This window comes from Tupaia chinensis, unplaced genomic scaffold (assembly GCF_000334495.1).
Source record: "Tupaia chinensis unplaced genomic scaffold, TupChi_1.0 Scaffold000126_2, whole genome shotgun sequence".
In the NCBI taxonomy this organism is placed as follows: Eukaryota; Metazoa; Chordata; class Mammalia; order Scandentia; family Tupaiidae; genus Tupaia; species Tupaia belangeri.
This window is the reverse complement of record NW_006159594.1, coordinates 851,627-865,327: the sequence shown is the minus strand read 5'-3', so window position 1 is coordinate 865,327 and position 13,701 is coordinate 851,627. Positions and strand designations below refer to the sequence as shown.

At 42.8% G+C, this 13,701-nt stretch overlaps 1 protein-coding gene and 1 pseudogene across 1 annotated transcript; one reads left to right on the top strand and one right to left on the bottom strand.

Moving 5' to 3' along the window:
• Window positions 1-1,887: 1,887 nt before the first annotated feature.
• On the bottom strand, window positions 1,888-2,817 carry LOC102481492 (olfactory receptor 49). Its single transcript, XM_006144594.1, has one exon. The coding sequence runs from the start codon at window positions 2,815-2,817 to the stop codon at window positions 1,888-1,890; it is 930 nt and encodes a 309-aa protein (XP_006144656.1).
• Window positions 2,818-7,134: 4,317 nt separating this feature from the next.
• On the top strand, window positions 7,135-7,572 carry LOC102502754 (mitochondrial import inner membrane translocase subunit TIM14 pseudogene; annotated as a pseudogene).
• The last annotated feature ends 6,129 nt before the right edge of the window (window positions 7,573-13,701 follow it).

Genomic DNA, 13,701 nt, shown 5'->3' with positions numbered 1-13,701 from the left:
TCCCCCCCCCAGGGGGGATGGTCACGCCCCAATCCCTTCTCCTCCATTCTCCTCTATGGGATTTTGGGCACGCACGCACACAGGCCCGGTGTGAGTTTTAAGCCACCAGGTCCGAGATGCGAACCGTGGTCGACTACGTGGGAGTCCAGCGACATAGCCATTATGCTAACTGCTGGTTCCCTGTACTACACTATTTCTATAGGGTATGTGTCTATTTATTCCATTCTGTTTGTTAGTTCTTGATTTAGTGTTTTAATATGATAGTTTTCTTTTTGTTTCCACATTTATTGGTTATTCTTTCTTCCTAGTTTTTCCATATATATAATATTTATGAACTCTGTCATAAATATATTATTATTTTCTTTCTTTATATAATTTTGGGTCCTCAGGAAAGTCATGGAACTTTTTGCATAGGAAAATATGTCATGACTTTTCCAATGACCTAATAGAAATTGCGTACACTTTGGGGCCAGCAGGTGGCATAGTAGTTAAGGTGCTGAATTTCCACATGGTTGACCATGGTTCGAGTCCTGACCTGGCAGCTTGAAACACACTGAGCATGTGTGCATGCATACTCCCCACCACTCACCCCTCCCCCCCAAAAAAGAAATTGTGTACATTTGAACAATAGATAGGACAGAAAGAGAGATATAGAGAGGAGCAGGGAGAAAGAACCCTTAAAAGAGTCTTGTCATACCATGATCTCCCTTTCCTCAGCCCTCTAACTTCTCTGGATCCTGAGTGCACATTTTGTGTTTTCAAACTTATGGCTTCTAGCACTGCAAGACACTAGAATTACTGCTGTGTGACAGCAGCTGAACCTAAATAAATTCTTTATTGATTTTATTTTTTAAGAAATATTTTTGTTATAGGGTGCATATGCTCACTGGAGAGACAGAGAGACAGAAAACAAAAAAATCACTCTCTACTGGGGGTGGGGGGGAATGGTCACACTGCAATCCCTTCCCCTCCATTCTCCTCTTGAGATTTTGGGCAGACATGCACACACGTCCCTCGTGTTTTGAACTACTGGTTCTGGGACTCTTAGTTGACTACATGGGAGTTCAGTGAAGTAATCATTATGCTATCTGCTGGTTCCCTTTATTTGTTTTTAAATGAAAGAAAATTTATTTATATATTTATTTAATTCCATTTGTGTTTTTTTTTTTCTTTCTAAACTTGATCATAGAGAAAGAAAAGGAAAGTGAGAAAGCAAGCTTCCAGGTCCAAGACTGGAACCACAGTTGGCCATGTGGGAATCCAGTGCCTTTAACCACCACGCTACCCGTTGGCCCCTAGTTTTTAATTTTTTGTGTGTGTGTGGTATAGAGTGCGTGGGCTGGCTGGAGAGAGACACAGAGAGAAGAAAAGGGAGAAACCACTACCCAGAGAGAATGGCCATGCCACAGCGCCTTGTCCATTCTCCTCTTGGGATTCTGGGCATACATCACTCATGCCTGGCATGATTTTTTCAAGCTCCAGAATCTGGCACTTGAACCATGCTGTCAGTCAAGTGGGATCCAGTGCCTTAACCACCATGTCATCTGCTGACCCTAAATATATACTTCTTCTTCTTTTTTTTAAAGGTTCTAGCAAGGAATGTTCAGTTTATTATTTTAATATAAAAATTATGCAAAATTAAGAAACTCAGATACAAGCTAGGCTGAGAAACAGGACATGTCAGACATAGTAGTAGTATACTATTTTGTGTACATTCTGGAAAAGAGTGAATGGGCCAATAATGATAAAAGCACAAACCTACAGTAAATTAGGATGACACATCAAAACATATTCTATGAATGAATAATTCATGGATTAGGATAGGAGCTTCACTTGCAGAGTTCAGGCAAGCATGCAAGTTTTCCCCATTTCGAGTCTGGCTGAGTTTTATGAAAGAAGTTTGCTCACCTGCTCCCGAAACACATGCTTCACCTGTTTGTTCCTCAGAGTGTAGATGAAGGGGTTGAGCATTGGGGTCACCATGGTATTAAGCAATGCCACCACCTTGTTCCTGTCCTCTCCCTGGCCACCCTTGCCTGACCGGACATACATGAAGATGCAGCTGCCATAGAAGAGGGACACCACAATGATGTGGGAGGAGCAGGTGGAGAAGGCTTTCTGCCTCTCCTTGGCTGAGGGGATGTGCAGGACAGTGTGGAGGATGCGGCCATAGCAGGTGGCTGTCACGGACAGAGTGCCCAGCAAGCTGAAGTTGGCCACGACAAAACCCAGAAGCTCTATGAGAGTTGTGTCTGCACATATGAGTTCCAGGAGAGGAAAGTTGTCACAGAAGAAATGGTTAATAATATTGGGCCCACAGAATGGCTGCTGTAATACAAAAAAACTTGGAACAATGATGAGAAGGAATCCTGTTGTCCATGAAGAGAGCACCAGCTGGACACAGACCCTTTTGTTCATGATGGTGGCATAACGTAAGGGGTTACATATGGCCACATACCTGTCAAAGGACATCATTGCCAGTAGGAAGAACTCTGTGATGCCCAGGAAGAAATAGAGGAAAAACTGAAGAAAACAGGCTGGTAGGGAGATGGTTTTATGTCCAGTGAGGATGTTGTTCAGCATCTTGGGGAAGATGACCGAGGTGAACCAGATCTCCAGGACAGCAAAGTTGCGGAGGAAGTAGTACATGGGGGTGTGCAGGCGCCTGTCGGTGAGGGTGAGGACCACAATGAGGAGGTTCCCCAGCAGTGTGAGGAGGTAGGTCAGGAGGAGCCCCAGGAAGATGAGCATCTGCAGCTCACAGGCATCTGAGAGCCCCAGCAGCACAAACTCGGTGACAGTGGTGCGGTTCCCCATGGCTCCTCTGACTTCTGCAGGGAGGGCTGATTAAGGTGCTCAGCATCAAGAGTCGTGATGTTCTGGGGATCCGAGGACAATCTGGAACTGAAAGAAAGATCTCTTAGTGCTGTACTTGGGGCAGAAGAAGCCTTTTCTTTCTCTGAACTTTCAGTTCTCCTCTCTTGTTTGTCAGGCTTGTTGTCCAATTTCTCACTGACTCAGTATTGTCATGTACTTTCGTCAAGTTTTAGTAAATTTCTGGAAGTCATCTGAAATATTTTCGTATTTGCTGATTTTTTTTTTTAAGAGAGATTTGTGCTTTAGGGTGCATGTGCTCACGAGAGAGACAGAGAGACAGAAAGCAAGAAATTATGCCCCTGGGGGGATGGCCATGCTGTAGATTCTTCTCCATCCTTCATTCAGGATATTGGGCACACATGCACATGCACCCGGTGTGTTTTAAGCCAGCGGGTCTGGCACTTGAACTGCAGTTGACTACGTGGGAGTTCATAACTATTTTGCCCTCTGCTGGTCTCAGTATTTACCAATTTTTAAAAGAGAAAACTCTGTCTGAAATAATTGTAATTCTTATAGATTAGAGGATATATTTTCTCATATTTGTTCAAATGCTGCTAGGGGTCTTCTAAGTTCATTAAAATGTTTCCCTTCACAAATTCCTTACCCAATGTGTCACAGCCCTTTTTGGAGAGAGAGCCTTGATGGCACACTTAATTTTGAACATTTTTAATTAAATTAAATAAATTAATAAATAAATCTCTTCCCCCCTCCAAAAAGAAAAAAAAAAAAAACAATACTTAGTAGAGATGAATTAGAGAAAAGAGAAAAGGTAGTAGGTGTCTGGGAAATTTATATTTAAATAATTAAGAAAAAACTATTGTCAGCTCATTATGAAAAATTTAGAAAATATGGAGAAATAGGAAAAGAAGAATCACCGATCACCCTTACAGAGACAACTTCTAAGATATTGACTTTTTTTTTTGAGACAATTTTGCTATAGGGCGCGTGCGCTCGCCAGAAGACAGAGACACAGAGACAGAAAGCGAGAAATCACCCTCCCCAGGGGTGATGGCCACGCCGCAATCCCTTGTCCTTCATTCTCCTCTCAGGATATTGGGCATGCACACACACCTGCACCCAGCATGAGTTTAAGCCACTGGGTCTGGGACTCAAACCGTGGTCGACTATGTGGGAGTCCAGCGACATAGCCATTACACCAAACCCGTGGGCGACTATGTGGGAGTCCAGCGACATAGCCATTACACCAACTGCTGGTCCTGCCTGTATGATATTGATGTATTTCTCTCATATTTCTTCCTATTCTTATTTATTGGTTTACATAGCTATGCTCATACATCGTGCTTTCTGTTTCCTTTTCCTTTCCACACATTACTAGAACACATTTTTGGTGTGTTACAGCAAACTTTTAGTTATTACTTGGCTGACATTTTTTGAGAAATACATATACTATGAAACCAATAGATACAGAGAAAAGAAAGAGATGCATTTATAGATTAGGTATTATGCTTAAATGCTTTTGCATAATTTCTTCAGTAAAAATAAAAAATAACTGCTGATACTCAGAGCTGTTCATTGGTTCAATATCAATTTTAGAGAATACTTGCTGTTTGCTTCAAATGATGATGATTTCTAGGTTTTACACTGCTTCGTGTTACTCTTACCGATCATGATAAAAAATTAGAAAATCATGTCATTGATGCTTCTTGTAGAAATGACAGATTAAGGGACCGGTAGGAGGCATGGTGGTTAAGGGTGCTAGACTCCCACATGGCCGACTGCAGTTCAAGTCCTGGACCTGGCAGCTTGCTTTCTCACATTCTCTCTTTCTCTCGCTTTATCCTTCTCTGGTCAATATAAAATAAATAAATAAAGTTAAAGAAAATAATTCTTTTTAATTTAACTTCATTTGTTTATTTTAAATTGGCCAGAGAGGGACAGAGAGAGCAAGAGTGAGAGTGAGAATGAGAGAGAGAGAAAGCAAGCTTCCAGGTCCGGGACTCGACCCATGGTCGGCCTTGTGAGAGTCCAGCACCATTAACCACCACACCACCTGCTGGTCTCAAAATAATTCTTTTTTAAAAAAAGAAATGACAGGTTAAGGCACAGCTTCTGAAGTGAAGAGCTGACTTGGTCTAAAATTAGAAACTAATGTGATCACATCAGAGAAATGCTAACACATGACACTATATCTAAAAAAAACGTATTACATATTCATAATGGAGAAGGACCAGATAAGGACATGGAAAAATAAACAGTTGTCATGTAAGGATGGGAGGATTATGGGTGACTTTTCTTTCCTCTTTTTATTACTTTTGCACAGTAAAATCTAATTTATAAATTTTAGATTTTGACACAGTGAGCCCATTTGGGTTAAGAGTTGTGTTTATTTTAGGAAAGACAAAAGGAAGACAAATATCTGTCCATGAGAAGAGTAGGAAAAGCCTTAGAGGTTGTCTAACTCATTGTCTGACCATGAGTGATAATGTTGAGAAAGATGAAAAAGTCAAAGACATTTGTTGTGCCGTAGCTTGCCAGAGGACACCTGAAAACATGACAGGCTTCTAGGCAAAGTTCAGAAGAATAGATTTCCCTTCCCATTCCAACAATTGTTCTAAGCAGGCACTAACTACCAGGTGAGGTGCTCTATTGCCTTCCAAGGCAGTTCCAATGATGGAGATTCCTGGTTTTCACAGGAAGCTCCTGGGTCTACGATGTCGCATGAGCACCACACTTGGAGGACTCACCAGGGTTGCGAAGTGAAGGAAGCTCCAGAGTTGTAACATGGTCTGCGCGTCACGGACACAGGCAGGTCCCAGACTCTGTGTACTATATGTCTCCAAACTGCATGTTTTCCAACACCTAGTCTCCCTTAGCAATGCTCCCTGACATTCTTGTTCCTGACAGATGCCTAGGTTTCCCCAGAAATAAGCTGTCTCTGATTATTCTCTGGACCTTCTTGGTTCACCACTTTCTTAGGAGGCTACCACACCAGTGCTGGGTCACTTTTCTGGGGGAAATTTCATTAATTATCTCCCATCCCTCCTGTGTTAAAGGAGAGACAGACATCAATTGATGCAGATTGATATGACTTGTTTTCAGTTGAGCTTAAGAGGTTCTGGTTTATATGTCCTTGCAGGGCCATGGTGGCATAGAGAATTCTGGGGGTAAACTATCGTGGCAAACTCCTGGTCTCTGTGGTACTGGCCCCAGGCCTGGACTATCTGGGGCTCCGTTTGGTCTCCATGGAAACTCAGAGATACACAAAGGCACCCAGCTCAAAATTAACCCATCTAGAGATTCTCACCCTTCTCTTGCTGGTTGGAGCTGCGTTTCCCTTGAGATTCATTACCATCTGTGGTAATAGGGACCTAGGAAGGTCCCTTACCACTTATTTTCTTAAACTCTGTGATTTAATATTTTCTTTTTTTTTAAGAATTATTTTCTTTAACTTTATTTATTTATTTTAGTTTGACCAGAGAGGGAGAAAGTGAGATAGCAGGCCACCAGGTCCGGGACTTGAACCGTGGTCAGCCATGTGGGAGTCCGGCGCCCTTAACCACCATGCCACTTGCCAGCCTCTGTGATTTAAAAATTTCTTTTTTTCCTGACCAGATTCACAAAAACTTTTTTTAAAGAATTATTTATGGACCCAGTAGGTGGTGTGGTGGTTAAGGTGTTGGATTCCTACATGGCCAACTGCGGTTTGACTCCCAGACCTGGTGGCTTGCTTTCTCACTCTCCCCTCCTCTCACTCTCTCTCTCTTTGGTCAAATTAAAAGATAATAAATAATAGTAACAAATAAATAAAATAAATAATTCTTCTTTTTAATTATTTATTTAATTTTATTTGTTATGATTATTTTTTTCACATGAGTTTTGCCAGAGAAAGAGAGTGAGAAAGCAAGCTTCCAGGTCTGGGACTCAACCGGACCCGGGATTCAAGTGGTTGACCATGTGGGAATTCCAATGCCTTAAGCACCACACCACCTGCTGGCCCCCTTACAAAAACCTTTAATAAAGTTTAATTATAACAAATGTCCAGTTACAGCATCCTTTTGTTGATGCCTATTATGTAATAGATACTGCTATAGTTGCTAGAACTACAGAGGCAGAATCCTGTGGGGAAGAGAGCCATTACAAAATAATCACGCTGGGAGTTGGTACTCCGGGGTTGGGGCTCAGGGCTGGTGTCTGTGTTGTGTTGCTTTCCGGTAAGAAGGCGTGAGTTGGTGGCTGCGGCCTCTGGGCTGGGATGTACCTCGCTGGTGGAGGAGGCAGGGAAGTTGAGCCGGCGCCATGGCCAGTACAGTGGTAGCAGTTGGACTGATCATTGCTGCTGCTGGATTTGCAGGTGGTTATGTTTTGCAAGCCATGAAGCATATGGAGCCTCAAGTAAAACAAGCTTTTCGAAGTCTACTGAAATCTGCCTTCAGTGGAGGCTATTACAGAGGTAGATTTGAACCCACAATGACAAAACAGGAAGCAGCATTAATATTAGGTGTAAGCCCTACTGCTAATAAAGGAAAAATAAGAGACGCTTATCGACGAATTATACTTATAAATCATACAGACAAAGGAGGATCTCCTTATATAGCAGTCAAAATCAATGAAGCTAAAGATTTACTAGACGGTCAAGCAAAAAAATGAATTAAATGTATGATTTTAAGTTCATATTAGTTTATGTATATGAGTATCAACTTTTTACAATAAAATGCCTCAGAACTGCAGTTTTTATATTTTTAATTAAAAAAAATTTATTTATTTATTTTGGAGAGGTTTTTGCTAAAGGGCACGTATACTTGCCAAAAAGACAGAGACAGAGAGACAGAAAGTGAGAAATCACCCCGCAGGGGGTTGACCATGCCACAATCCCTTCTCCTCCATTCTCCTCTCGGGATCTTGGGCATGCACGCACACGTGCCCGGCGTGAGTTTAAGCCACCAGGTCTGGGACTAGTTCTGTGGTTGACTACATAATCACACCAACTGCTGGTCCCAGAGCTGCAGTTTTTAAAAATGACTTAACACAAGCTAAGTCAGTCTTGGTTTAAGTTTGATTAAATTTGAGGATTTTAAATCAGCTAAGATTGGTTTAGAATATTTAGCAATTCTCAGTAACTATGGACAAATGCTTATTATTTGAATAGACATTGCTCATTAAGTGAATAATTTGGTACCTGTGTATACTTTCTAAAGGCAGAGTGAAGACAACCCTTGCTCTCAAGGAGCCTGTAGGCTAGTGGAAGACGGATAATCTAGTAATTAACACATGTAGGAAATGTTATGATGGAATTAGCATCAGGACTTACTGGGAGGAGATGTAGTTCAAGGTATAGACAACTGGAGCAGCTACTGGGAAGCTTGGATTTAATGGTGAATTGAGCCATGATTGTGACTGAAAAAATTCTTGGAGAGGTTTTCGCTATAGGGCACGTGCGCTCACCAGACAGACAGAGAGAGACAGAGAGACAGAAAGTGAGAAATCACCCCCCAGGGGGGATGATCACGCCGCAATCTCTTCTCCTCCATTCTCCTCTCGGGATCTTGGGCACGCATGCACACGCGCCCGGCGTGAGTTTTAAGCCACCGGGTCCGGGAGGCGAACCGTGGTCGATTACATGGGAGTCCAGCGACATAGCCATTACGCCAACTGCTGGTTCCCAGTGACTGAAAAAATTCTTATCTCAGACAATAAAAACTAATTCGTATAATGAAAAAGAAAAATAATCTCACAGGGTCAGCTGGTGGTGTGGCAGTTAAAGTGACTGAATGCCACAGGGCTGACTGTGTAGTTTGAGTCCTGAACTCAGTAGCTTGAAAAACATACTGGGTGCATGGGTGTAGGTGCCCCAGATCCTGAGAGGAGAACGGAGGAGAAGGAACCGCAGTGTCATCCCGCCTGGGGGATACTTTCTCACCTTCTCTCTCTTTCCATCAAGCACACATACACCCTGTAGCCAATTAAAAAAAAAATCACACAATTAATTACCATTGTAAATAGTATTCTGAAGGCGAGTTCATGGGAGACCCTGACCCAGTGTGAAGGATCAGTGTCTTTGTCTCCTTGGGCTGCTGTAATAAAAACACTATGAAGGCCAGCAGGTGGTGTGGTGGTTGGGGCGCTGGACTCCCACATGATTGATCGTGGTTTGAGTTTCAGACCTGGTGGTTTACTTTCTCACTTTCCCTCTCTCTTTCTCTCTCTGAACACACATGGCCAATAGCAAAAGTAAAAACAAACAAAAAACAAACCTAAAATTAAATCAATAAATACTTTGAGAGAGTTTTTTTTTTTGTTCCTTGCTCTGGGGCATGTGTGCTCTCCAGAGAGACAGAGAGAAACAGGAACAGAAAGCGAGAAATCACCCCTAGGGTGGATGACTACATCACAATCCCTTCTCGATTCTCCTCCCAGGATTTTGGGTGCACATGTACCTGGCATGAGTTTCAGGCTGCCAGGACTGGGACTTGAACAGCCTTGGGCATTTAGGGAGCCCAGATACATAACCATTATGCCATCTGCTGGTTCCATAAATAATTCTTAATAAAATACTATGAGTGGGTGGTTTAAATAACAAGTTCATTTCTCATGATTTTGTAGACTAAGAAGTTCCCAGATGAAGGTGCCAGCTGTTTTGGTGTCTGTGAAAGCCTGCTTCATGGTTTGCAGATGGCTACGTTCTTACTGTCTCCTCTAATGGCAGAGGGAGAGGGCTCTGGTTTCCTCCTCTTATAAGGGCACGCATCCCTTATTGGGGCTCTACCTTCACGATCTCATCTAAACCTATTTTTTCCCCCAAGGGCTCTGCTCCAAATATTGGGTTATCAGAAAAGTCATGACTCATTTTTGCATAGAAAAACATAGGAAAATCCTGGGACTGGCAGGTGGTGTGGTGGTTAAGGGCGCTGGACTCCTACATGACCCACTACAGTTTGAGTCCCAGACCTGGTGGCTTGATTTCTCACTTTCTCTCTATCACTCACTCACTCTGTCCCTCTCTGGTCAAATTAAAAAAAATAAATAAAGTTAAGTAAAATAATTCTTTAAAAAATAGTTAAAGAAAAACAAGAAAATCATGACTTTTCTGACAACCCAATACTATCACTTAAAGGTCTAAGTCTTTTTTTTTTTTTTGGAGAGGTTTTCGCTATAGGGCGCGTGCGCTTGCCAGACAGACAGAGAGAGACATAGAGACAGAAAGCGAGAAATCACCCCCCAGGGGGGATGGTCATGCCGCAATCCCTTCTCCTCCATTCTCCTCCTGGGATCTTGGGCATGCACGCACATATGCTCGGCGTGAGTTTAAGCTGCCAGGTCTGGGACTTGAACCGTGGTCGACTACGTGAGAGTCCAGCGACATAGCCATTACGCTAACTGCTGGTCCCACTTATTAGAGATTTTTGCTATGGAGCATGTGTGCTTGCCAGAGAGACAGAGAGACAAAAAGTGAGAAATCACCCCCAGGGCAGACGGCCATGCTGCAATCCCTTCTTCTCCATTTTCTTGTGATTTTGGGCATGCAGCACATACACCTGGTATGAGTTTTAAGCCTCTAGGTCTGGGACTCGAATTATAGTCAACCATGTGGGAGTCCAGCAACGTAACCACTATTCCACCTGCTGGCCCCTCATTTATGTATTTTAGAAAGATGGTTGAGTTTATTTGACAAGAATGCCCATATGGCTATTTTTGCTGTCAGGTGGTTAGGTGGCCAGGTGGCAGCCCATCCACTGAACAGCTGGTCACCTCATGTGAAGCACCTGTGGTATCATTTTACTCCTGACAAGAGTTGTGACTACACAGTGACCTATAAGCAGGAGGCCCAGATAGGTGTACAGCTGATTATGATTAGGGTATATGGCACACACTGATTGCTCCTGGTGGGATCCATTTTTAGAAGTTGTGTTTCTTGGGACCAGTAGATTGTGTAATGATTTAGTTACCGGATTCCCATGTAGTCAACTGCAGTTTGAGTCCTGGACCTGGTGGCTTAAAACAGATGCTGTGTGTGTTTGTGTGTGTCCAAAGCCCCAAGAGGAGAATAGAGGAGAAGGGATTGCAGTGTGGCCATGACCCCTAAGAGGTGATTTCTCACTTTCTGTCTCTCTTGTCTCTCTTATCTCTCTGGCAAGCACATGTGCCCTATAGCAAAAAAATTTCTCTTTCTATTAAAAAAAAAAAAGAAAGGAAAAAAGAAAGAAAGGATCCAACTTTCTGGGCCCTACAGTTCTCTTGTGATTCTATCTGTGTGTACCTGCTGGATATATGCACACGTGGTTGTCTCGGGACTCAAATTGTAAACCTTGCCACATGGGTCTGTCTCCGAGCGTTACGATTTTCCACTGTACCATTGTCTGGCTTTCTAGCTTTTAACGAATAGAATGCAGTAAAAGGGATAGGATGTCACTTCTGAGAATGTTCGAAGAGGTTGTGAGTTCCATCTTGCACATCCTCTGTTGCTCCTCACTTGCTCAGGGGGAAGCCAGCTGCTGTGCTGTGAGCTGCCTCATGGAGGAGCTCATCTGTGGGGGGAACAGATGACTTGGACAATTGCTAGCTTTTTTTTACGCCGCAATCCCTTCTCCTCCATTCTCCTCTCGGGATCTTGGGCACGCACGCACACGCGCCCGGCGTGAGTTTTAAGCCACCGGGTCCGGGACACGAACCGCGGTCGACTACGTGGGAATCCAGCGACATAGCCATTACGCTAACTGCTGGTTCCCAGGTTCTACCTATTTAACATCTCTCTCATTTTTTTTCTTGTCATATTGCCATGGTATTACTAAGGCACCCGTATCACCACTTACCTGAAGTGTTTCTGTTACATTTATGTCGTGATTTGTTAATTATAAAAATTTCAAGCATATACAAAAGTAGATAGATTGTGTAATCAATCTCCATGTATCAGTGTGGTCATCGCTTAGCTTCAACAAGCAAGTCATGCCATTCTTGTTTTGCCTAGATTACCACCTACTTCCTCCCCCTCCTCCATTACTGTAAGGCAGTTTTCAGATGTCATGTCATTTTTATCTGTAAACATTTTAGGAATTATCAAAATAATAGCACTGTAGTGGTTAAGGCAACTGGATCACATATGGCTGAGTGGCATGGTTCAAGTCCCAGACTCGGCAGCTTGAGAATACAATGCGATGTTTGCATGTGTGTCCAACATTTTAAGAGGAGGGAGAGATGGAGGAGAAGGGATTGTGAAGTGACTATCCTTCATGGGGATGGTTTCTCACTTAAAAAAAAATTCAAAACAACAACAAAAATAGTACTCTTAAAAAAACAAATATACCGGGACATGGTATGGTGTTTAAGGGTGTTGGACTCCCACTTGACCACGGTTCAAGTCCTGGACCACTATTAAAAAACACATGATTCAAAAGAATAGCTTTAGTGGCTGGCAGGTGATATGGTGGTAAAAGGAACTGGACTCCCGCATGGCCGATTGCAGCTTGAGTCCCAGACCTGGCGGCCTGCTTTGTCACTTTTCTCCTCTCTCTCTCTCTCTTGGTCTTTCCCTCTCTAGTCAAATTAAAATAAATAAAGTGAAATAAAATAATTCAGTAAAAAAGTACAAATATACCCTTACTAACTTAAAAATCAGGGACCAGCAGGTGATGTGGTGGTAAGGTGCTGGAATCCCACCTGGCTGACCGTGGTTCAAGTCCCTGGCATTTGCCCTATAGCAAATTAAAATGATAATAGCTATAATAAATAAAATTTGTCCCGACCTGGGGGACGGTCGAATAGGTTTCCTGAGGGAAGGAGTGAGAGACTGGACGAATGACGCCTTGTTACAACACGGAGAAGACGGAGTGCTACAACTCTTCAAGGTTGTCCGTTTATTGTGGGCAGCACAGAGACGACACAGTGTCACAGCTCTTCAGGGTCATCCAGAGACGACGCAGTGTCACAGCTCTTCAGGGTCTTCAGGGTCGTCTAGCGATTGTGGGCCAGGGATTGTAGTTATATACATGTTGGTGGGCAGTGATTGGTTAAATGAAGGACTGTAAAAGGTGGGTTATGATTGTTTGCTTTTGTGGACCAATCATGAGGTGCCAGATATGCAAATTTGAGGGATTCTAAGCTCACCGATTTGCTATGGGAAATGTCCAGTCAGAGTATGGTTTTGAAGGTGAGGTTATGAAGGGGAGCCAATCATGGCCTTTATCATTGTGTAATTGTTTGCTCTCTGAGAAACTGGCGATATTCGCTGGTGCACGGCCTCCCACAAAAATTAAATGAATAATTTTTAAAAACTTGAAAGTCTTTCATCAATTGTTAAAAGTGTTATTGGGGCCATCAGGTGGCTTAGTGGTTAAGGTGCTGGCTCCCACATGGTTAATCATGGTCAGAATTCCAGACCTGGCCACTTGAAACTCATGCCAGCTGCATGTGCATGCATGCCCAAAGTCCTAAAAGAAAAATGGAGGAGGAAGGATTATGGTGTGGCCATCCCCTATGGGGGGGTGGTTTCTCGATTTCTGCCTCTCTGGAAAATGCAAATGCCCTATAGCAAAAAAAAAAAAAAAGAAAAATCTCTCTCTCTCTCTCTCAAAATAAAAGGGGGGGGTCATTTTGGGCCAGCAGGTGGCGTGGTGGTCAAGGTGCTGGATGGCCATGTGTCTAACTATGGTTCAACTCCTGTACCTGATGACTTGCTTTCTCACATCTCTCTGGTGAGCACATGTCTTCTATAGCAAGTTAAATAAATAAATAAATAAATAAAGTAATTAAATAATTCTTTTAAAAAATGCTATTTTAACTTGAATTGTCTTGACCATTAATACAGTTGGACTTTTTTTATTTAGTGGTGCTTTATATTTGCATTTCTGTGAGGTGTCTGCATAACTTAGC

Excerpts from the sequence above, each read along its gene's own strand:
- LOC102481492 (XM_006144594.1), bottom strand. The coding sequence starts at position 2,817 with ATGGGGAACCGCACCACTGTCACCGAGTTTGTGCTGCTGGGGCTCTCA.